We start from the raw sequence: 23836 nt of genomic DNA, 5'->3' as shown, positions 1-23836 counted from the left end.
CTGTAGCCCCTGTGCGACGGAGCAAGCCTGACAAAGCAAGCTGTGACACAGAAAGAAGGAAGAGAGAGAGAAGGAAGCAAATGACTGAGTTACCCAAGGGCCTGATCGAAGTCCTCCAGGGGCCTGATCTGGCCCTCAGGCTGCATGTTTGACACCCCTGCTCTACAGCTTGCTGTTCCTCTGTCCTCCATACATTTTCTTCTCTTGAAGCACATGGCAGGGTGAAAACCCTTTTTGATCTGCTTTAAATTTGCTAACTTGAAAGTAGATGACGGTGTCTACAAGCTGTGCCACTATGCAGTTATGCATCCCTTTCCCTAACGAAGTTTAGAATATATGGCTTTATTGTTGCAATTAATGGGTGAAAAACTTAGAACACAAAAACTTCATTCACTTCATAAATTCTTCTTTAGTAGGAATTTGAGTATCCTGACTTGAATGTGTTGGGTTAGTTCAGTCTCGTCAGATCTCAGAGCTAGGTAGGGCTGGCCTGGCAAGTATTTTGAAGGGAAACCTCCAAGAAATATCAAGGTTGTAATATGGAGGAAGGCAATGGCAAACCACCTCCAAACAGTTCTTGCCTTGAAAAATCCTATGGAGGAACTATAAGTCAGATGGGAATTGACAGCACTCTCCATCATTACCAGGTATCTGATTTGGACACAATTTTGTACATGTATTTCTGGAATACATGAATCACAGTGGTATCCTAAGCAAAGTTGCACCAAAGTCCATTGACTTCAATGGGCTTAGAAGGTGTAACTCTGCTCAGTATTCTACTGACAAAAGTTCATGGATTTGATTAAACATGCTTTGGACTCAAGGTTCCACTCTACCACCAACAAAGTACACAAAATCTATTTGCTGATTCCCTGCCTTTCTGCAGTCCCATGCACCTCCAAAAACCATTCTTGGGAATGAAGAAAGCCTTGAGAATGCCATCAAATGTAGCAAATGGGGTGGTGCAACAAGAAAAGAATCATCCATTTGTATACCAATAGAGCAGGAATTCAGTTAAGAGTAGCACCATTTTGTGCAGGTTCCCTCTTGTCACTGCACAATACATCTCATGCCATTTTCAAAGTTTCACTTGATTCTTAGGATCACCTTTTTGTGAGACACTGGAGACTGCAGGGGGGGGGAAAGGGGGGGGGAGATAGGTCCAAGATCCAGAGTCACCGAATGCTAGGTGGCACTTGGAGATCTCCTGCTATTACAACTGATCTCTAGGAGACGAAGATCAATTTTCGTGGATAAAATGGCTGCTTTGGAAGTTGGACTTTATGGCATCACAGCCTGTTGTGTCCCTCTGCTCCCCAGGCTCTAGGTACTTTCCAACTGACAACTGGCAACTCTGCCAAGAGCTCTTCCATCAGAGAAGCTCCATTCACAACAGTCTGACTCCAATCCACTATTTTAAAGAAGCAAGAACTCAAGTATCTTCTTAAGCTTCATTAGCTGTCTATTGATAAAAACAGTGTCTTGAAATACTTAATTTCAAACATAAAAGTTACCTTAAACCACCAACGTAGGTTGCCTTTTCAAAGATGGTGATGTCCAAGTAGCCCAATCGTGCCAAGAAGGTAGCACAACTCATACTTGCAGGCCCAGCTCCAATAAGAGCTATCTTGGCATGGTAAGCTTTGGGCATCTCTTCAGGTGGTGGCAAAGATGGACTTCTAATTTGAGGAATATTCATTGCTTTAAAAACCTGCAAAACAATGCACTTGAGATATGAATATTGCAACCTATAATCTTTCAAGCACACATTAGGGACATCTTTTTGAGAAATGTAGAGCGTATAATCATGGGTCACAAGATGGACACAGCTGTTTTCTTTTGGCATCTTCCATTTCTTCACTATGATATCCACATAGAATTGATTGACTGGACAAAGGCCATGATAAATTCAGTAAGCACCAAGTAACAGGTTGTTCAGTTGCCTGTGATAAAATACTGTGTTAGATCATCCTCAAGCTCAGAATACAGAACGGTCAGGTTGTTTGTTAGTTTGAAGGGCATTTGGGGATAAACAGCCTCAGTTTAGCATTATGGAAGTTTATCTCCAAATGAATTTAAAACTGTTGAATGAATCTTGTAGGATTAAAAGAGATGATTGTCAAGAAGAGGTGACTGAAAACAAGTTTGCCACTGGTCTGCACTATGATCACATGCCTGATTAATCTGGCAGGATGGTCACATACAGGGACAAAACAGACCAAGGGCAAGCTATATTATTGACCTCAAATATTTCCCAGAAGTGAAGGCCAAACTACTAATTACATTCTGGATCTGCAACTGGATTGTTCATATGCTGCTTAATCTTAAACAATAGTGGTGGGGATTATAATTTGGATGTAAGACACCCATTCAGGGGTTGAACTCTTCTTCCCTGCCCAGGTTCTCCTATTGAAAGATCATCTTCCCCAGTGATTTGTTCACTTCCAGGGCAAATCATCATGGGGGAGGAGGCAGTTTCCATAAGGGGAATGCAACCTATAATCTTTCAAGCACACATTAAGGACATCTTTCTGAGAAATGCAGAGCGTATAATCATGGGTCACAAGATGGACACAGCTAGGGGAGGGATGGTGGCTCAGTGGTAGAGCATCTGCTTGGTAAGCAGAAGGTCCCAGGTTCCATCCCCGGCATCTCCAACTAAAAAGGTTCCAGGCAAATAGGTGTGGAAAACCTCAGCTTGAGACCCTGGAGAGCTGCTGCCAGTCTGAGTAGACAATACTGACTTTGATGGACTGAGGGTCTGATTCAGTATAAGGCAGCTTCATATGTTCAATGCCTCTGGAAGTATTTAAAACTTCCTCTCCCTTATATTGCAGCCTCAAATCCAAATTTTTCCCTTGAAGCAAAAGGAGGGTGATCTACAGCGGTGAAGTGCCTTAAACGACTGCAATGGCTGCCCCTGCCTCATAGCCCCTCCGATAGGCCCGGTAGGGTTGGCAAGTCTAATTCAGAAAATATCTGGGGCCTTTGGGGGTGGAACCAGGAGACTTTGGGGGTGGAGCCAGGAGACTTTGAGGCTGAGCCAGACTTTCCCATTTCCAAAATAAATGCATAAAAATACAGCAGTGCAGTTCACCTGAATAGTCATCATTTCCTCATCCCACAATAGCTGCAATTCTAGTAAATGAAAGTGTAAACACACAAAAAGCAGCCAAAATGCAAAGTTTGCAAGCTCACATTTTTGTTATCTCACTGGGGCTTTACTCACAGGAACTGCTGTTCTTCAGCCTAACACAGGCAAACAAAAGAGAGAGGTGGAGTTTTCCTCTATGCCATAAACAGGCTCCTATACAAAGACTCTAAAACAATGCAAAACAAGCACAGAGACAGACACACACTATTACTGCCTCCCCTACAAAGACTTCTGAAAAGTACTCTCTCTCTCTCTCTCACTGGATCTGGTTCCTCCACAATGACATCTGACAACTACAGAGGCTACACTGCTCTCTCTCACACACACACGCACACACTCCTACTTGTGGTGCTGTAGTAATACAATACAATATAGGCGGTTCTGAAAATTCAGTGGTGACCACCAGTACTCTACATGGTGCTCTATATAATGTCCAGTGGCAGCTCTCTCTCAGTTAGATATCGAAGACCCGTCGGAACAATTCAGTCTTACAGGCCCTGCGGAACATAGGCAGATCCCACAGGGCCCTTATGGCCTCCGGGAGAGCGTTCCAGAGTTCTGGCGCTGCCACCGAGAAAGCCCTGGTTCATGTCATACGCAACCTGGCTTCTTTTGGTCCAGGGATGGACAGTAGATTTTTCGTCCCTGAACGCAGTGCTCTCTGGGGGATATATGGGGATATATTGGGAAGCCTAAGGCCCAGTGGGGGCCAGGGCAAGCTCCAGTTTCCCACACTTGATGTGTTCCAGTCTGTCTGAGCTGAAGACAGCTGCTGCCATTGTCCTCTCAGCCTTCCCTCCACCCCATAGGACTGCAAATGGGACCCACGGTGAGTCCGCAATCAGATTATTCAGTCATGGATTCCTAAAGTAGCATGTAGTTTGGCTCTGAATCTCCCTGGTATCAAAGGGACTAAGCACATGTACTTACAATTCTAGACCTAGTATGTGTAATGCAGTTTATTACAGCCACAGGAAGATTTCCGTCTTAGATTACAAGCATTATTGGGCCAGTAGGCCAAGCCAATAGTCTAGCCAATTGTAATATTAAATGGAGTAAAAGCTAGCATGACTGCAATGTAGCGGTTGAGAAATCAAGCAGTCATGCAAGAAATTCTAAAATTTAAGGCTGAGTGCTTAGCTTTTAATTTTGCCTTCTTGTGCATATGGCTTCGAGCTATCACTACAAAGCCAATCTTTTTGTAAAGGCCTCTCTTGCTGCCTGGGGTTCTCTGAGCATTTTACTTATTGATCTTGACCATCTATGGAACACAGTGAAAGTTTTGACTCGCTTCAGTGCTTACTAAAAAGATTTGAGGTGCCATTTCACAAACTTTTCTTCACCTGCAGTTTGAGAAATTCTAAATACGTTTAACTGTGCTGATCCTATTAGGAGGCAGATATTTCATCATCTAGATAGAAGTAAAGAAATGCTGTATTATGAGAAAGTACAATCACTCCCTCTGCCACCATCTATTCAGGAAGAAGCAGCAAGCAGCCATTCTTACCTCCTTATCTCCCCTCCCCATGCCGAAACTCATAGCTTGGACTGGTTCCACTTGCTGGCACCTCCCCACCGCTACCACCCATGAACACCTTAGGAGTGTGCAGGGGTGACAAATTTATGGCTTGGCAAGACTCACACAAGGACACTATGTGAACTAGAATTTCCATATTAAGATATGACCAGCAGCCTGAATGATTTTGCTAATCACAAGCAGCACTTTTCCCTCAAGATACCACCACTACATAAGCCACAGAGGCCACATACACAGCACAGAAAGTTAAGTTGTGGCTTCAAATCCTTCCCAGGCACTGACACAGGGTCTGTCTGCAAGTTTCAATTGATCTCTGCTGAGATCCTCTTCTGCACAAGCTCAGTCAAAGCATATTCACTAAACATATTGGTTCTTAGGATGTCACTGTCTTTAAACACTTTAAAATCTGTTCAGAGGAAAGAAGTTGGCTTGAAGACTGGCCTGTGGGGTCAGCCAATTTCTATTAAAATCATTCTTGACCCACCTTTCTCCCAGCAAAGCTTGAGAACCAAGGCAAGTAACAATAATAAAACCAATGAATATAAAAACACCATCTAACCATCATTTTAAAAGCCGGCAATAACAAATATAACAAATAATAGTGTCCAAAGTAGTTATCCTTCAAAGTCAGAGTCAAAGGCCCTTCTTATAACTTCAGCTTTATGGATCCTACAAAACTGAAATAATGGATATGGATTTCTAATTCTGTCTGGGAGACATTAGTATAGCATCAGAGTGGCTACCCAAAAAGCCTGCAGATGGGTTGCCATTGCTCATACTCTCACAGAGGATGGAACCACTAGAAGTCATTGCTGTGCCCAGCATAGATACCAAATGGCCTCACACTGCAAGAGACAGTCCACTGTGCACAGCTCTGCTGTTAAAAGGGTGGTGACAAGGGATTGATAGACACAATGGATAGGCAGTCTACACCAGGGGTGTCAAACTTGCAGCATGGGGGCCGAATCAGGCCCCCAGAGGGCTCCTATCAGGCACCCGAGCAACTGGCTCTTGTCTGCATCCTTCTTCCCCTCTCTTGCTTCCTTTTGCATCTCAGCTTGCTTTACCAGGCTCTCTCAGTCAAACAGCAGCGCTACTGAGCCAAACCTCTCTTTCTTCTATTGGCTGAGGCTCCTCCCCCTCCTCATGCCCTGGGGAAGGAAAGAATGAATCAGAGCTTCCTTTGCCCAGTTTCCTGGATCCTATGGGAGAAATACATAGAAAGCACCTCTAAGACTAAGTACTAATGTTTTAAGCATGTTTTATTTTAAAAAAAATTAAAAATCTTTAATCGTGTTTGTGTATGTCCTTTATAAAGTTTATATCTCTGCTACCTAATCTTAAATAGGTATACACATGGCCCAGCCCAACAAGGTCTCATTTATGTCAAATCCATCCCTCATAAGAAATGAGTTCAACACCCCTGGTGTACACTGTGCAAATCCGGCATCTTTCTAGTTTTTATGATGTTACTAAAGCATATTTAAAGTAAGCAACTGAATTTAAAGGTTGGGGAAGTGTGTGTGTGAGTGTATGTGTGTGAATTTTCTCTCTGCAGCATGCATGGATGATCAGTCACTACAGAAATACACAAAGGGACATCTATCATGTTCACACAGTTGACATTAAAGCCATCTCCAACTCCTACTGTGCCACCATTTGGCTTCATGTCAGTGCACTGAGTATGGTGTGCTTATCATTACACATTGTTATGCAGTGTTAATTAGCCCCTTCTTCTCTTTCCAGGAAATGATCATAAATATAAGTACTATGCCAAAGACTGCTAATACTATTCCCCTTCAACATGAACACAACAACATACATGTAGGGTTCTCATTCTCCGACTGTGGGTGGGTCTTCCTCCTATTTTGGGGCCTCCAACCTACCGCCACAAAACTGGCTGGTAGGGGGAGCCCCACCCCTGAAGAGAACAGATACACATCACCCAGAAGTGACATGGCTGTGCTACACACATTTCATAGTGAATGTCTATCATCTGAGCTAGATGCTTCTAAGTCCCAAGTGGCAGGCTGGCTGACTGATTGGCTAGCAAGTGAGTGAGAGGAGGGGACGTGGTTTTGCCTATCCTCAGATGGCCAAGACTCATGCAGCACATGCTACCAGTGCTCAAGGGGGTGTGCATGGTGTGGGACGTTTAGCTGGGACTGGGTGTGCAGCCATGTGAACTGTGGGGTGTGCGTGTGTGCCTGTGCTTTGCTTTGGATCCATTGGGATGTGGAGGGGGGGAGGATGCAGGACACACTGTTTTCCCATTAGGCAGGTGTTTGGCAGCTGGGGAACCAGGAGCTGGGTCCTGCAGGAGGAGGAGGGCTGTCCCTCACAGCCGAACAAGGCCAATCTGCTCTGCACCAGGCAACGAGAACATGTTGAAAACAAACACATGCTGACAGCAGCAGCCTGGGGAAGCCAAAGTGCCTCTTTCCTCCACCATGTGAAGATGAATGAAGAAGAAGAAGATATTGGATTTATATCCCGCCCTCCACTCCGAAGAGTCTCAGAGCGGCTCACAATCTCCTTTACCTTCCTCCCCCACAACAGACACCCTGTGAGGTGGGTGGGGCTGAGAGGGCTCTCACAGCAGCTGCCCTTTCAAGGACAACCTCTGCCAGAGCTATGGCTGACCCACGGCCTTGCTAGCAGGTGCAAGTGGAGGAGTGGGGAATCAAACCCGGTCCTCCCAGATAAGAGTCCGCACACTTCACCACTACACCAAACTGACTCTCACTCTGACTCTGGAGGGGCGGAGTGGGGGGGAGAAGGCCAGAGTCACTTCCCAGGCAGGCCAGACTCCCTCATTGGAGTGCACAAGAGCCACTGGCATCCCTAGGTTCTTAGGGCTTTCTGTTGTGTGTTTTGCATCATGTGACATGTGCAGTTCAGTGCATACATCTCTTGTTAATGAAAAGGGGCTTCACTTTTGGCCGGACTCTTGTGCCTTGCTTTAGACTGATTTTTGCTACCTTACAAAGTCATTCATTTGCATTGTTCTCCAGTTCTACAATTCTAGTCCTGATGCATTGTTAGCTGTTTTATTGAATTGCTTTTCATTGTTTGTATCCTGCCATGAATCTCAGTGACGAAGGCAGGATGTTGTTGTTCATTGGATAGCCCCCGTCAGCATGTTGTATATATCTTCTTAAATTAGTTGTGGTGTATACGAATAAACTATTGGCATAATTTTTTTATTGTTAAAGCACAATATGATGGCAGTATGATTTTCAAATTAACACTGCATTTTTGTGCTGGTATGGGTTTTTATGGCCTGTTTTGATGCTATGAATTATGCTAGGTGTGTGAGCTGAGTGGAATTACTTTGCTGAAGTTCTCTATTGCTGCTTTAAATCATACTTTTTTGGGGGAGGGCTTGCTTGCTTTCTGTTTAAACAGAAGGAATCCCTTCTGTCCACTTTTAAAAAAAACAAGAGTGGTCAGGTTCTTTATTCATTTATTTTGGGTACAAGTGGACATATATTTTGCTATTTGGTGTATAACTCCTTCCACCAATAGGATTCAACACCATGCTTGGTACTTTATCCAAAGTCTTATTGTGGTCATACATGTCTTTGGGAGTTTGTCATTGTTATTCCCTGAGAGAAAGATACAAGAATTATTTTGTTGTGACAGGATGAGGTAGCGTTTTGGTGCAGTGTGCTGAAAGTGACATCATCGGAAGGGATGGAGCTTAGGAAGAGACATTGTTTGACCTTTGACCTGGAAATGGCATCATAGGATGTGACACTGTGAAAGTGTTGTCATATCCTTGATCCTGGTTCCACTCCCAAAGTCTCTTGGCTCCACTCCCCAGATATTTCCTGAGTCCAACCCTGCAACCCTATGTACATGGGAACAGAGTCCACATAGTGCACACATGTGCACACACATACACAGAGGAAAGTACAAACAGTTAATAAATTTATCAAATGTGCATGGCTAGCCACTACCCATAACCTATAAAATCTTTCAAAACACATGAACCACATTTCAGAAGTAGTACATTTCCCAGTACTTTCCTATGCTCCTCCCAACAATGTTTCTGGGCTTCCCATAGATTAAAGAGGTGTATATGGTGCTGCTCCATTCCAGAACATTCTGTGGGATTGCTCCAGGACTCCTGAATGAGTTTCAGCTGGTGATGTAGGGTACTTTCCTCCCTGACTATGCAGGAAGGGTTATAAAGCTGCACCATTTAAAGGAAGCTTTTTTGGGAAAAATTTCAAGAAAAGTTCAAAAAAAAATTAGATGACATATTTAACAATACGTTGTCATAGGAATCACAAATTATGTATCTTTCTAAGAAAAAGTTGATTGCTTTAACTACTGTAATGATCTGTATGCTTCTTATAATATATGCTGTGCTATTAGAATGTCTGGTGTGTGTGTGTGTGTGTGTATATATTTAAATTGTAACTTTGTTTGGTATATAATAAAATTTAATTAATTTGGGAAAAACAAGGACTTTTTATGGGGGGTGTCTCTGGGTGCTCTTTTTATCAGTGCTATCATTGCTTGTAGTGTTTTAATTACATTTGCTATTATTTGTATTCTGTATAAATGTATATTTTGTGTGAGCTACCATGTATCAAACAAGGAAAATGCAGGTAACAAATGTTTCAAACAAACAATAGATAAATGCATCCCACTGCAACTCATAGCACTGCTCACAATGAGAAAATTCCCAGTGCTGGAGAATTTCAATGTCCATGCTATGTATGAACTGCATGTCGTTAATGTTAAAAAAGCTAGAAAAGAGATGGAAGATTAAAACAAAGATGTAGCTGAGCACTTGACTTGACACCACCACAGGAGGAGGCAATTGAACCATCTCCAGGAAACTCTTGGTATGCAAGAGGAAACATGGGAGTCTGTGTCACCCCTCTTGCATATCAAAGGGAGAAGGAATCAGAGGGCTGGATCCTGCCCATGGATGTAAGGGATGGATCCTGCTCATGGGCCACAGATTTGACATCCCTGGTCTAAGCTATAGTACTAGGTTCTAGCTCCAATAACTTGACTCCTAGACCACAGCACAAACAGGACATATTCACAGAACTACTTTGAAACTAAGGACAGGGGAAAATATATATATGGCTGGCACAACAGATCCATGATTTCCCCTCCTTAAAAACACAAACATGCTATCTCACAGATAGCTTATAGGCCAATGTATTGGCTTGGATCTTACTTTTACTTTTCCACCAATGGAAGTAGGCTTTTGTTGATAGAAAGCAGGTCCATTTTTTACCAAGTCTAAAGTCCCACTACACTTTGCCCCCAAGCTATTCATGAATGTCCCCCAACCCACTAGGAACAGATTTTTTTGGGGGGGGGGGGCTCAGTGAATGGCAGAGGGAAATGGGAAAGCCCCATTCCCTGATACCCATGCTGCTCATGATATATTGGATCTAAGCCTTGCATTTATACACACATCCTGCATCACTATAGGAAAAAATTAAACCATTGTTATATAATATAAATTTCTTTCCATTTATGCCTCTGCTCTTAATCGGGTATATGCATACTCTTGAGCTCTCTCTCGCTCTTTTATGAGCACACAGGCACACACAGCAGGCACCTCTCAGTTTTCTTCACACCATTCTTTCATAACCAGGGTGCTCCTGACACATTATTTCTAACAAAAAAGCAAAAGGTGATTTGACAAAAGCAGACATTTATTCTTGTCTCCTGGATCTACAAATGCCCTCATAAAAAAGAAGTATTGTACTCAACAAAGACACCATGAAAAATAAATACCTCCTAAAACTGGTCATATGCATCAGACAGACAATTTGTATGCCCTTTTGAGATCCTGGGGAGAATTTAAACAATGCTAGCCAACTGCCAGAAATGTATCATGCTAATTAGAAATAACTATATGTATGAATGGCACCTTGACCCTGAATATTCACAGTTCTCTACCTGCAATGCCAGCAAGATGACTTGCTTTGTGCTGTGGAACTGGCACATTGAGTCAATAAGACTCCTGCCCTATGCACTTAATCTGCTGGCGCTGTATGTTTTCAGTTGGGCTTTAAATCCTGGAATGCACAAACAGTCAGGATCACAAACCAGTTAAAGTGCCACACTGAAAACAAAAGGATTAGCCCAGCTTAATTGGTTTATAACAGCACAGCTAAGTACTTGGGCAGGTATCCTACTGAATACTTAGGGAAGATTGCACAAATATCTGAAGCGGCAGTACTTTGTGCTGCACTGGTACAAAATCAAAATCCCCTAATTGCTTATACTCAGAATCTCCTTCACTTGGTAAGAAGCAAGTAAGTAGTTGGATCTCAAGGGAAAGACAAAAGAGTTTATTAAACATTACTGGGAATAGCTCAGTGCATAGCCGTGATTTTCTAAATTAAAACCCTAACAAAATGATTTTACCCCACTTCTCCTCACACAACAGTTTTTCATGCTCCCTGGCATTTTGGCCTCAAGGGTCTCCAGTCTCTTAGTATCACTTTGTATGGGTCACAAGGGAGTATTGGTGGAACTTCCATGAGCATTTTTATGCCTAGAGTATGTCATGTCATTTCAATCTAAAGCTAGACACTTAATAAGCCTCCTAGTCAATACTTATGATGTTATCTTCCAAGAAGACTGGTGAGAGCTGGCTGGTATTGGATTTCCTTTTTCTGACACTTTTTCAGTGACTGCAGAAAGGAGTGGAGAGAAGGACTCAGCCAATAAAAAGAAGGTGAAAATGTATATTCTCCTTCCTTGGAAGCTCAAAATCAGGAGCATTTTTCCCTAGGATCAAGTGGCATTACACATGCACTTCTGGGAAGGTAAACAGCCACTGGTTTGGATAATGTCAAAGATAGTTGGACCAACCGTTATCAGAACAGACACCAATTAGGATGACTTTTCTGAGGGGAAGACTGGACATTGTTCTGAGTTCTATAAGAAAGCAGAAAGGTGCATGATGGAGTCCTTGAGTCTCCTAGCCACAAACAGAATGGCAATTGCAAATATTAGCAAAAACAAGATAGTATCCCTATTCCAGAAGCATATGTGCTCTTTTATCTTCTCACTGGGATACCTCTGGTGAGCTTCCAAGGATCCTCAGTGTTGCAGGCCAGCAGGTTTCAAATAAAATTGCTCTCTCTTTGGGTCAACTAGAACTATCTCAAAGCAGGCAGTTATCCTTCACAGAGTGTGTGGTGTCCCCTGCTTCTGTCAAATGCTTGTTAGTATGTCACTGAGAAGCTATACTTTGCTAGTTATTTCAGGAATGGTTCTGTGTGGAACTTTTCTTTGCAAGCTGTCTTCCTTAAGAGCAAAATGATTAGACTGTGGTGGACTCAGCCCTAATTGCCTTTCAAGAAACATAATTATTACTCAGAATGCCATGAGCTACAATGTAGGAGCATCCTGCCGCAAAACTATTTCACAGCACCTTTTTGAGGCTCACATTGTTGCCTTTGGTTTTTGCGGTAATGCCATCTTTTTTTTCCTGACATGTTCTAGGGGCATATGTCTACCATATTTAATATTTTCAGTCGGTAAGATTCATGGTAGAAGGTTCAGATGCTCCATGCTCTGGTGGTTCTATTCCTAACTGTAAGTTTTAGAAAGAACTTTTTTTCTGGGCATTACAGATCAATACAACAGCATGTCACCTCCAGAATGTTGCCCCCTGTTCTGTTTGATACCTCTATGAAACTGCTAAGAAAAGAAGTTCCATGATTTGATTTTTGAGGTGCAATCAATATGTGGATGGCTCTCTCCTTTTTACCTGAGCTGGCAGAGGCAGTAAAAATACTGAACAGAGAGATGGCTGGACTGAAACATTCCTGGCACCTGATTCAAGGAATGAATCTGCAGACAGCTTGAAGTACCAGCATGTCACTCATTCAAGCACTTTTTAAAAAATTCTCCAAGATTTTCAATGGTCAACTTTCATTTTACTTTCATTCTACTTTTACCTTGTTGAATGATCATGTTATTATCATTTTCATTCTTATTTTTTTAATGATCATCATTCAGCAGCATGTGTTTGTTTACTGCTAAATGCTGACCAGTCTCTATTGTATTACTGAGATTTTGTGATTGCGTTTTTCATATGTCATTGCTTTGGAGATTATTTGCGGGGGGGGGGGGGGGGCATTAAATTTAAAAAAAACACACACACCAGATTGGGATTGTATCTGCTGAGGGGAAAAACTCTTTCCACTTTCCATGCATAGAATAAAAGCAGAATATTTAAGAACTACATTATGAATATGACAGATTATTACTCTTTATTTTTCTATACTATATAAAAAGTCATTACAGAATGCTAGATGCAAAACAAAATCTAAATTTTGCAACAGTTATGAGCCCAAGCAGGGCATAAATAGTGTATGTGTTCTAAGCGTATGTTTGTGTGCATATATATTTCAATAAATTTTAAATTATGCAGAACTACCACATTGCTCAATTGTATTAGAACTCTTGATACCAATAGATCACTTTAAATAAATTTAAAGTGCTGTGATGAAAACCATTCAAAGCTATTCATCCTATGCCAGTTTTAATATCAATCATTGTGCCAGCGCATAGCATTTTAATAGATTTCTAAAGATTTTTGAAAAAGAATAGTAGATATTTAGCAAAATCTATCAAGGCATAATTCTTCCATATTAATCACAGTGTTAAGACTAAAAGGAGACACAAATCAAGGTTTAACAGATATTACTTGCATTTGGTTTTAAAAACAGTAATAATTCAGTATTTTATCACTCACACATTTGACAAGAGTTTAATCTATTTCTTTTCTGCAAACCACCAGCATTTGGTGTTCTTATTAATTTTATGTGCATAAAGCAAACTGTGCAAGAGAGAAAGCCAACCACTCGCCTTGTAGTGGCAAAGCAAAACATTCAACACTCAAGTAGGGTTAATAAAACATCCAGCTTCCACTGAGCTCAACTGATCTCACAAGTTTGTTCACTTTATAGTTCCTGGCCTTTGGCTTGATGAGACTAAAGTTCAGTGGCATTGGAGCAGCTTGCTTTTCACAGGGTTGTGACCCAAATGAAGACTGCTCAAGGCAGGAAAGGAAGTTTTGATTCTTTTCTTGGCAGAGCCATGTGAAGGAAGCACTGCAGGCCAAATAAGTGTGGCAAATACGTAACTGGTCCAAAGGACCTCCTGTCCATTGCAAGCTATGCAGGAGAAAAGGAATCAGAAACCTGGAACTGAGATGTATGAGCTTTTGTTTTTTCAGTATATCACAACAGCCTGAATGGATGCAGAGCAAAGTTTCAACATTTGACTCATTATATAGCAGTGGTGCCGGGCCTTAGCCAGGATTTTGACAGTCAGGGTGATTTTTTAAAAGTCAGGGGGCACCCTTTCCCATCTACTGCAGGGCTTGCCGCTTCTCAGAAGCTTTTTGCAGTTGGGGCAAAATCTGGAGGCTTTGAATGTGGCCAAGTCGAAGCTGTCAGTCCTAAAACGTTGGAATCAAGAAGAGACTGCACCTTGCATGCAAGCACAGGGGTTTCCTTCCACCTCCTTCTCCCCCACCCCAGCACTTGGTAGCCAGCAGCTCTATCCATTCCCATCCATTCCTCTATCCATCCCCACTCCCCAGCAACTTCCTCCGCCTCCCTACTCCCCACTTGCTGCTTTTGCTGCTACAGTGCACTCACTGTGCCCTGCTCAGCTCTCCTAGCTCTGGCTGCTGCCACTGATGCTTCGCCAGCTCAACCATGGCAAAAGGGGGGGGGGAGAAGCAGACTGCACCCAAAGAGCCCCTGGGATCCAGGGAGCCCTGCCTGGAAGTCAGGGGGCAATGCCCCCACAGCACCCCTCCCCGTGGCTACAGGCCTGCAGTAGTGCACCTACAAATCTGGAGACATCCTTAGTGAAGAACTTAATACATGCAGCATTGGAGCTGTAGGCTTTACTGGGTAAATTCAAATTATTTTCATACCTGCAGATTTTTTGCATGGTTTTTACTGGCAAGTACCATGAAGTCATGCTTCAATCACATTGCATAAACTGTCTTGGTTATTCTTGACAGGAAAGTTTATGCCTCATTAAAATAGGGAGCAGCCTTCCAACAATGTCCCTGCCTTCTATTTCTTTCCAGGCATTGTCCTACTACTCTTATCCACATCAATCTTTTTAAAAGGATTCATCAGATGAGTTTGCTTAGTTACTTTTTCTCCAATCCAATACTACCAACTTGTAATTTTTGTTCCATTTTTGGGTGGTAGTTTTGGGAAAGGTTATTAGTTACTTGGTACAATCCTTCCCATTACAGTATTAGCATGATGTCTCAAGGTTCTTCTTGCCTTTTTATCATATAAAAGTTGTTAGGGTAGGGTAAGTAGTGCACGCAAAGTTTGTAATGTTTCAAACAAATAGTGAGACCACAATATCTGAATGGGAAAAAAACAAGCTATATGATGAAAATGCACAGATAGCTACATAGAGATGATGGTCTGTACAAAATGCATTACAAAAGACAATCTATGGTCTTTAAAATTTTAGATTTTTCCTGCTTTCTCCCCAGCTGCAACACTTGTACCCTATGAAAAGCCCCTGTGAAGAGTCAGAAGACTCCTCCAGAATGATATGCCAGGTGACACAGGGAACTGTAGCATGATGAGAGAATAAACTAAATCTGTCTCCCATCCCTCTGGGGCCAGCTTGTTTCATTTGCAAAAGGATTAATTTCAGCCATGTCCCTTTTCTTGCTGCAGGCCTCACCTCTCATGCCATATGCATACTGTTCTGGTAGGATTGCCAGGTCCTTCTTAGTCCCTGGCAGGGGACTTGGGGGAGGGGAGTGGTTCTGGAGGGGACGTTGACATCCCCAACATGATGACATCACACAGAAGTGATGTCATCACATCAGGGACCATAGGGAACACACATAGAAGAGAAGAGAATCTATGCCAAGCAGGCCATGTGCCCCCGGCTGATCAGCTGGAGGGCCCTTTAAATCTCACAGGAGGGGAAGAACAGGGGTGGCTGTTGGTGGTCACTGTTGGGGGCAGGGCTTGTCGTGTTGGGGGCAGGGCTGCAAAATTGGGGCATCCCCCACCCCCACATGGGGATTGGCATCTCTATGTTCTGGAAAAGTGGTACTTAGTCCATAGTTTGTAGAGAGCCACTTTCACAGTTACCACCAACCAAAAGAGATATGCTATTTCCATCCTTGGCATGACACCAGCACTTCAGAGAAGCTCATAGTTTACTCTTGCCTCTGGTGTTTCAAAGTAGGAACCACCTCCTAACCACAAGGCCCACTGGGCAAGAGCCTTGCCAACTTTCTTGAAACATGGTGCACATGCTGCACTGGGGAACAGTACTCAGAAGAACCACAGATAGCATGTCAGAGAACTAAATGTGGTTCTCAAGCCACTGAGTATCACTGAGTGTTCTGGAGCAGGGGTCCCCAACCCCCGGGACATGGACCAGTACTGGTCCATGGCCTGTTGGCAACAGAGACTCAATTATATTGATATTCAGAGTACTATTTGAGATATATAAAATCTCTGCTTTTGAGTTTTCACATTAATCTTCTGCTTGTACTCATAATGTGTGTGTTAGGAATGGCTGAGCAACTGCCAGTTTGGGTCATATTATGGTTGCTGGTCATGAACAGGGAGCCAGCACTTTGTTGAAGCAGTTCAGTTGTCCATAAGCAGGTACACAGCTGTTCAAGTTACACAGTGGTGAGGTAAAGAAAACTGGGGCTTGCCTCATGAGTGAGTCTGGCTGCTGAACATGATATTTGCTAATGCTGAACACATTTGATGCATAGCTTGAATCTTCTCTCATGTGTATGCGCATATGTGCTAATTGCAGATAACATTTCATATGTCTGACAATGTAGGTTCTGGTCTCTGAAATAGCAACACATTTGTTGGGCTTCATTTTTAAAGAAAACATTAATTAAAATATGTATACATTCTTTGCTTTAAACATCACGGACTTTTGTTGTTTTTCTGAACATCATTTATCACTGTGGGCTCCCCAAAGTCACTGCTGGCATATGCTCAGATCACTTTAATTCTTTATTGACTCCCCATGAAACTCTCCTTGATTGTTGAGGCTAATTGAATTTTTTTAATGCAGTTTTAATGAACAAAATATTAAAAACTTGTTCCTGAACTGAACAATGGGAATGTCTGATAGAGCACTATGGTATACATAGGACCCATGAGTTCAGTTACTCATGAGAAAGCTAACTGGCCATACAGACACAAAACATTTCACTTGCAAAGCTTGCCAAGATGACAAAGTGCTGCCTTCCTGACCTATTTCCCATACTACAGTTCCCAAGTATCAATACAAAAACACATGCAGGTGAAAGAATTTAAAGTTGTCATTAAAATGCATTTTAAAAATATTTACAGATTGTGCTTGCAAAAGGCAACATTATTGTTATACCAGCCAAAGGGAGCCTGACCCAAGCATTTTGCACTAAACAAATATATGTAAAAGTCCTAAAGCTAAAGTGTAAAGCTCCGGGAACGGGGCACATTTTAGGTAGTAGTCTCCAAGTCTTAGAAGCAAAATGGTTGGTATCCACTTCCTCAGCTGGTCTGTGCTCCTTTCCTGTAAGCCCCTCTCCCTTCTCCATCACTATGATTAGTAGCAGCCTTGTCCTAGATCAATCTACGTACATCCACATGTTGAGGAGTTTACAGAAGATATAAGAAATGCTCTTTGTATCCTATAGTTCAGTGGCACTGGAGAGTTCCCTAAACTTGGTCCAAAAGGCTTGGGACTTTAATAGTTCGCCTTTTCTGAAGGCTCAGGAGCATTCCTGAGCTGTGCCAAGTGAGCCAAGCTCAAGAAACACAAATCCTTGGATTCTTAAAGACCAACTTCTAGGGCCCATTTCACAATGTCATATGAACTGCAAATAGCATAACAGGCTTAAAGAAAAACAACAACAACAAACAAGTATGATTATTGTGGGGTTTATTTGGCTGTTCAAGGACAGGTTCTCCTTCATTGAACATAAAGTCTGAAACAAAAAATCCAACACAGCTCTAATTTAAAGAGGAATTGTGTGGTACAATTCTGTACTCATGCGATTTTAGAATGCTCCCAAGACAGCTAGCTTGTACCTGATATGTCTAACATATATTTTCTACTTGCATGTTTCTGCATTGATTATACACAACTCTCTTATAACCAAATGTATGTCTTGAGTGAAATTCGCTGTCTGCTTATGACTTCAATATTTCATCATATTTAACTTAATCAGATTGTCAATATGAAAAAATAATCATTTTTAAAGATTCCTGTAAGCACAACTCCCCCAACCATCCCCAGCCATCTATACATTTGTACTTACCTCTGTAGCAAATTGCTGCAGTCCACCAATGTTAATTGGTCCCTCCTCGGTGGCATATAAATTGCATCCACCCACACAAAGATCTGAAGTTGGACACACCATCCCGCACGTCAATCCAAGTGGGTTGTCAGAAAAGATCATCTTGGCAGCTCCATAATAGTTCTGCATGAACAGAAAAGATCGGTACTATCTAAGAAAGAACACAGAGATACAAAGAAGCTACTCTCGATTTGTGCCTCAGTGTTTCATTTATACAACACCTGCACTGCTAGCTGCAGTTATTTTTTTTTACAGTCCTGATGGTATTCAATATGAAAAGGAGCCATATATTACCAAGCCATGAAAGAGTTTAAATCAAGTTTCAATCACATCTGCCTTGTTTTAAAGACTGAAATGTTTTGATAAGCTTAAGAGGATTCAAGCACCTTTTTTAAAATACCCAAATGGTCTCACTGTAAAAATAATATTATGTCTGTGCAACATTTCCTGTAATACCACCCTCCACTCCTAAACCAATTATGCAGCTGAACACAAGATAATGTAATTTGACTCCCAATTTTCTTCGCATTCTAGATCATCCATCAAGACAATGCCTATCAATCATTATTACTGGACAGGTATCCAGAAACTCCACCACTAATACTCAGAAATTTTTTTTTACCAGTGCACAGAACATCTACACACAATGCTGATACACTACAAAGAATACACCTGCATCGACTGATTTCCATGGGATGTATTACAGGGCGCACCAGAAATTTCAAATGTAACCTACTCTCCTTCATTCCTGGAAAACTCTGTTCACCTTACCAGCATATTGACAAGAGAATATATTCTATGCAGTGCCAGTGGAAGGCACTGGCAGAAGATTCTTCTCCCCCATCTCCTCCTTCTCCCCACCTGTGAGTAGAAAAACTGAGGAGCTGCATGGAAAAAAACCCATGCAATGTGGCCAGCTGCCCTGTGAATGGAAAAAATAAATGAAATGGCCCCTTGTGCCCATTTCACCCAGTGGTACAAGAGGCTCCTCTAACTAGAGAGTATAGGGTAGTGCTTAAACCGAGATCTGCAAGAGCTGGATGGAAATTCCCATTCTGTCGTGACACGGTTCCTCTCTCTCAGCCCAACCTGCCTCACAGGGTTGAGGATAAAATGGGGGAAGGGAGAATCTAGGCCCTAGGGCAGGGGTGTCAAACATGCAGTCTGGGGGCCAAATTAGGCCCTTGGAGGGCTCCTATAAGGCCACCAAACAATTGTCATCTGCTTCTTTCTCCCTAGATATTGCTTCCTTCTGCACAACATATTGCTTTGTGAGGCTTGCTCAATTGCACAGTAGAGCTACTGAGCCAAGTCTCTCTTACTTCTATTGGCTGAGGCTCCTCCTCCTCCTGGTCCCCTGGGGAAGGAAGGAAAGAACTACAGCTTCCTTTGCCCAGTTCCCTGGATCCCATGGGAGAAATACAAAGAAAGCACCTTTAAGACTGAGTGCTGATGTTTTAAGTTTTTTAAAAAATATATTTGTGTCTGTGTTCTTTATAAAGTTTATATCTCTGCTACCTAATCTTAAATAGGTTCACACATGGCCCAGCCTGACATGGCTTGGCCCAACACAACATGGCCCAGTCCAATAAGGTCTCATTTAGCTCAGACCCTGCCCCCCCTGACCCAGAGGATAGGCAGGATAAAATATACAAGACAGCTGAAAGAGGTGGAATATGGCGGCTTCGTTCACTTTTCCCTTCTTGGTGCACTACCTCCCATGCTACTTGCTTTTTAATCCATGAAGATTTCCCATCCCTTTGTATTATCTAGCTCAGGGGTGGCCAATGGTAGCTCTCCGGATGTTTTTTGCCTACAACTCTTGCACAAGTGTGGGCCTGCAAAGGTATTTGAATGACTACTGTAATTGTAATTCACTCTCTATCAATTATGCCAAATCTAAAGTAGTTGTCTTTTCAAATTGTTGGCGCCCACAGAGATGGTTTATTGGCAACTCAACAATTGAGCAAACAAAATTTTTTAAATACTTGGGGATCACTTTTAATCACAAGTTAAGCTGGGTTTCACATTGTAACAACACCATCAACTTGGTTAAATGTTCGGCTGCTCAAGTTAAACAGTTTTTCTTTGCAAGGGGCAAGCAATTAGTTCCAGCAGCAATTAAGGTGTTCAAAGCCAAAACGCTAGCCCAAATTCTCTATGTTATCCCTATATGGATCTCAGCATTTACCAGGAAAGTGGAGGGCATTCAAGCCTCATTCTTTAGACAAATTCTTGGTATGCCAAAATGTGTGTCCTACTTTACTCTCTGCTCTGAAGTGGGTCAGTCTTTGGTGAAGACAAAAGCCTGGATTGCAGTGTTTAAATTCTGGCTCAAAATTCACTTTAGAACGGATCCTAACAGCCTTCTTGATTGTATGAAAAGAGACCCATATATTTCATCCTGGACAGCAGTGCTTATGTCCAAACTTAACCAGATGGGGATAGAGGTTGAGGATTTTTTTACTTCTGATGAGTCATATATCTTCAGATGTATTAAACTGAGATTGTGGGAGTTGGATGAAACGAAACTACGGCCAACAGACCTTTATATTTGCTCCCCAGCTTCCTTAGGTCTTTATACTTTCTACAGCAAAATGCCCCATTATCTATCAGACTTAACCATTCCAAGTCATCGCAGGGTATTTATGCTGGTTAGACTAAATGTGTTTCCCTCCAAAGTTTTACAAGTCGAGTCCATTTAGGCGACAGACTCTGTTCCTGTGGAGCGAATATTCCCGACTCAATTCAGCATATATTTTATCATAATCTCTGTAAAGATTTATTTTGCAAGCTTTCTTTCTCCCCAGATTTGTCTATTCTGCCACCCTGTTATTATTTATTGAATGATACTGAGGGGGAGGTTAGCGAGGCTGCGGCAAAATTTTTGGCTGACATCCTTAAATTTAAATCTGACCATGTATGAATGCATCTGTAAACTCGGTTTCGTTTTGATTTTATCTCCAATGTTTAAATTTTTATATTCTGTGTATTTTTATTTGCAACTGTTATGCCATTAAAGGTTTGGTATGGTATGGCCTACAACTCTCATCAGCCCCAGCCATCAGCCATACTGGCTGGGGCTGATGGGAGTTGTAGGCAAAAAAAATCTGTAGAGCTACCGTTGGCCACACCTGATCTAGCTGATGCCCTCAGACAGTTGCCTTGGTAAAAGAAGGCAGGCAACATTCATCTCCCCAAGTGCTCAGTGAAGCACAGAACCCAGTCCAGTGACTGGAAAGCACTTTCCTCTTCTAGTTTGTTTTTTTGAAAGAGCAACCAGAAGTGAATTTATCCCAGTTTGTCTTTCTGCACACCAAAGCTAACTTTGTCACTGAGCTATGCACCATGACTCCACCCCTTAGTTCAGGGGTGGCCAACGGTAGCTCTCCAGATATTTTTTGCATGGCTGATAGCTCGGGCTGATGGGAGTTGTAGGCAAAAAACATCTGGAGAGCTACCATTGGCCACCCCTGCCTTAGGTAATTACTGTAATTACTGTAAGTTCAGGCCCCATCAGTATTTGCCTAACTGTGCATCATTGTATATTTATTTGGAATGTCATTTTCCATTTTTTCCAATTTACATAGCTTGGAGGGATACTTTTGGAATTCAGCATTTTCTGTTCAGGTTCTTACAGTTCAGAAATTTGGATATAAACTATGAATTTGACTACCTCACTGTTCACTCCAGACCAGGGTTTCCAAACTTTTTTCCCCCATGGCCCAGTTATTTTTACACTTCTCCTTCGTGGCCCACTAAAATTCAGGGGTGGAGCCAGGAGATAGGAATTATGTCATTCCCTGTGGTGTCACTTCCAGGTCAAAGGCCAAGTGATGTCACTTCCGGGGCACACTGAACCAAAACTCCACCTCTTCCTGTGATGTCACTTCCAGGGCACTCCCCCAAACCTGCCTATCTTCTGAAGTAATTTCATTTTCAGAAAAATCTCTGCCAGCAACAATTCTGAAACTCATGCTGAGTCAAAATGGGGGTGGAAAGTGAATGATCTGCAACTTTTTAATACATTCCCAGGGTCCTCTCTTTCCACCCCCACACCTACATGCACCTATCTGTTTGTGTGTTCTTCTCAAGCTTGCAAACACTCCTAATGCCCATGTATAATTGCCTGCACCACCTACACAGCCCTTCCTCAACAGCACTAGCCAGTGTATGCAGTTGGGAGTGCTGTTGCCATTGCCATCAGGAATGCCAGCACTGTGTCCCACACACACTAGGCCCTGGCAGCTGCTCTACCTCAAAATATGCTGACACATTTAGTAGATTTCTTCAGTTGCTACTACAGGAACCTTGCTTCTTTCAGCTGCTACTATTGGAACCCAGCCTCAAGCTACAAGAACATCTTTTGACAGCTATTTTTCATACTTTTCCTTGGCTGAAACACTTGGAAATTGCTGTGAAAGGCAACAGAGAATTGTACTGCAATTAATGAATTAATTTCAAGTTATATGAAATTCATACAAGCTTTTCTGCAGTTATCCCCAAAAGGATATTTATGAGGAGCTTGCAGCTTTTTACTGGTTGTGTTTCCCATGCCTTTAAAAGCAACCTGTTGTGCAGATATTTAGCCAGTGAACGTTTTTAATCCTTTTAAATATCTACAGGAGGAATTTCATTTTGGTGTCAGACAGCTGTTAAAAGCAGGATCAGTAAAATGGTGCCAAGTTCATAGTACCATCACTTCCAGTGCTGTTGAGATATACAGCGGTAATCTCCAATAATATCTTTCTGCCCCACATCTCTCACTCTCACTCACTCACTCACACAGAAATCTCATAAAACGGCCAGCTGGTTACAACTGGGGGTGCCAACTTCTCATCAGCAGAGCTCCGATGTCTGCAACAACAGTATGATGAACAGAAAAGTTTCATCCAGTAAAAATGGAAGAAAGAAAAGAGAAGAGAAGAGAAGAGAAGAGAAGAGAAGAGAAGAGAAGAGAAGAGAAGAGAAGAGAAGAGAAGAGAAGAGAAGAGAAGAGAAGAGAAGACATAAAAACGTAAGAGAAACCATGCTGGATCAGGCCAATGGACCATCCAGTCCAAAATTCTCTCACACAATAAAAGCACCAGAATGTCCACCAGTGGGGCCAGGACACTAGAAGCCTTCCCATTGTTGCTTCCCCCCTTCCCAGCACCAAGAATACAGACAGAGCATTACTTGGAGAGAAAGAAAGAAGGGGGGACAAAGGGGGGGGGGAAGCCTTACTCACCATCAGATGACCCCAGCCAGCAACAATTCTGCCCAGGGGTCACTTGGTAAAAAAAAAATTGCTACTGGAATGCCCTCTCCCTGCCCCTCCCAGCTGGAAACCCCCCCCCTTCTTTGCCACTCAGGCCTTCTAGGGAAATCTCCCCAAAACAACATACTGCAAGGCACAGGAAAGCTCATACCTTGAAGAACACTTCATGGGTCTAAAGTGCCAGTGGAATCCAGCTTTTCTCTGAAACACTGGGAGGGAGGAAGAAGGAAGGAGAGGCAGCCCAGCTCCTCTCTGCACAACACAGAGAGGGGGGAAGGAAGGAAGGAAGCAAAATGGGGCTCCGGCTTTGCGGCCTGTGTCAGTCTTCAAGGCTAGATTTTCTCTGCACAACACAGAGATGGGGGAAGGAAGGAAGGAGAGCAGAGCTCATGCTTAGTTGGGGGCGGGGCTAGCTTTGGCTTTCCTTGTGACTCAGTATTGAGGCTTCCATGGCTTGGTACCGGGTCGCAGCCCTGCGAATGGGAAACACCACTTCAGACCATTTATGAATGG

The 23836-nt window shown here is 42.6% G+C and overlaps 1 protein-coding gene across 5 annotated transcripts in view; it reads right to left on the bottom strand.

Annotated features, from left to right (window-relative positions):
• The window catches only part of DPYD (dihydropyrimidine dehydrogenase), an 833908-nt gene that overhangs the window by 562289 nt on the left and 247783 nt on the right, over window positions 1-23836 (bottom strand). For all 5 annotated transcript variants that reach the window (XM_060232210.1, XM_060232211.1, XM_060232213.1 and 2 more), the window contains 2 exons: window positions 18025-18186; window positions 1515-1711 (listed from right to left, as the gene is read on the bottom strand). In XM_060232210.1, coding sequence (XP_060088193.1) covers window positions 1515-1711; window positions 18025-18186 — 359 coding nt within the window. The remainder of the gene's footprint in view (window positions 1-1514; window positions 1712-18024; window positions 18187-23836) is intronic.

The sequence above is a fragment of the Heteronotia binoei genome, chromosome 2 (assembly GCF_032191835.1).
Source record: "Heteronotia binoei isolate CCM8104 ecotype False Entrance Well chromosome 2, APGP_CSIRO_Hbin_v1, whole genome shotgun sequence".
NCBI lineage: Eukaryota > Metazoa > Chordata > Lepidosauria > Squamata > Gekkonidae > Heteronotia > Heteronotia binoei.
The sequence above is the reverse complement of the archived record's forward strand: the minus strand, read 5'-3'. Positions and strand labels throughout refer to the sequence as shown.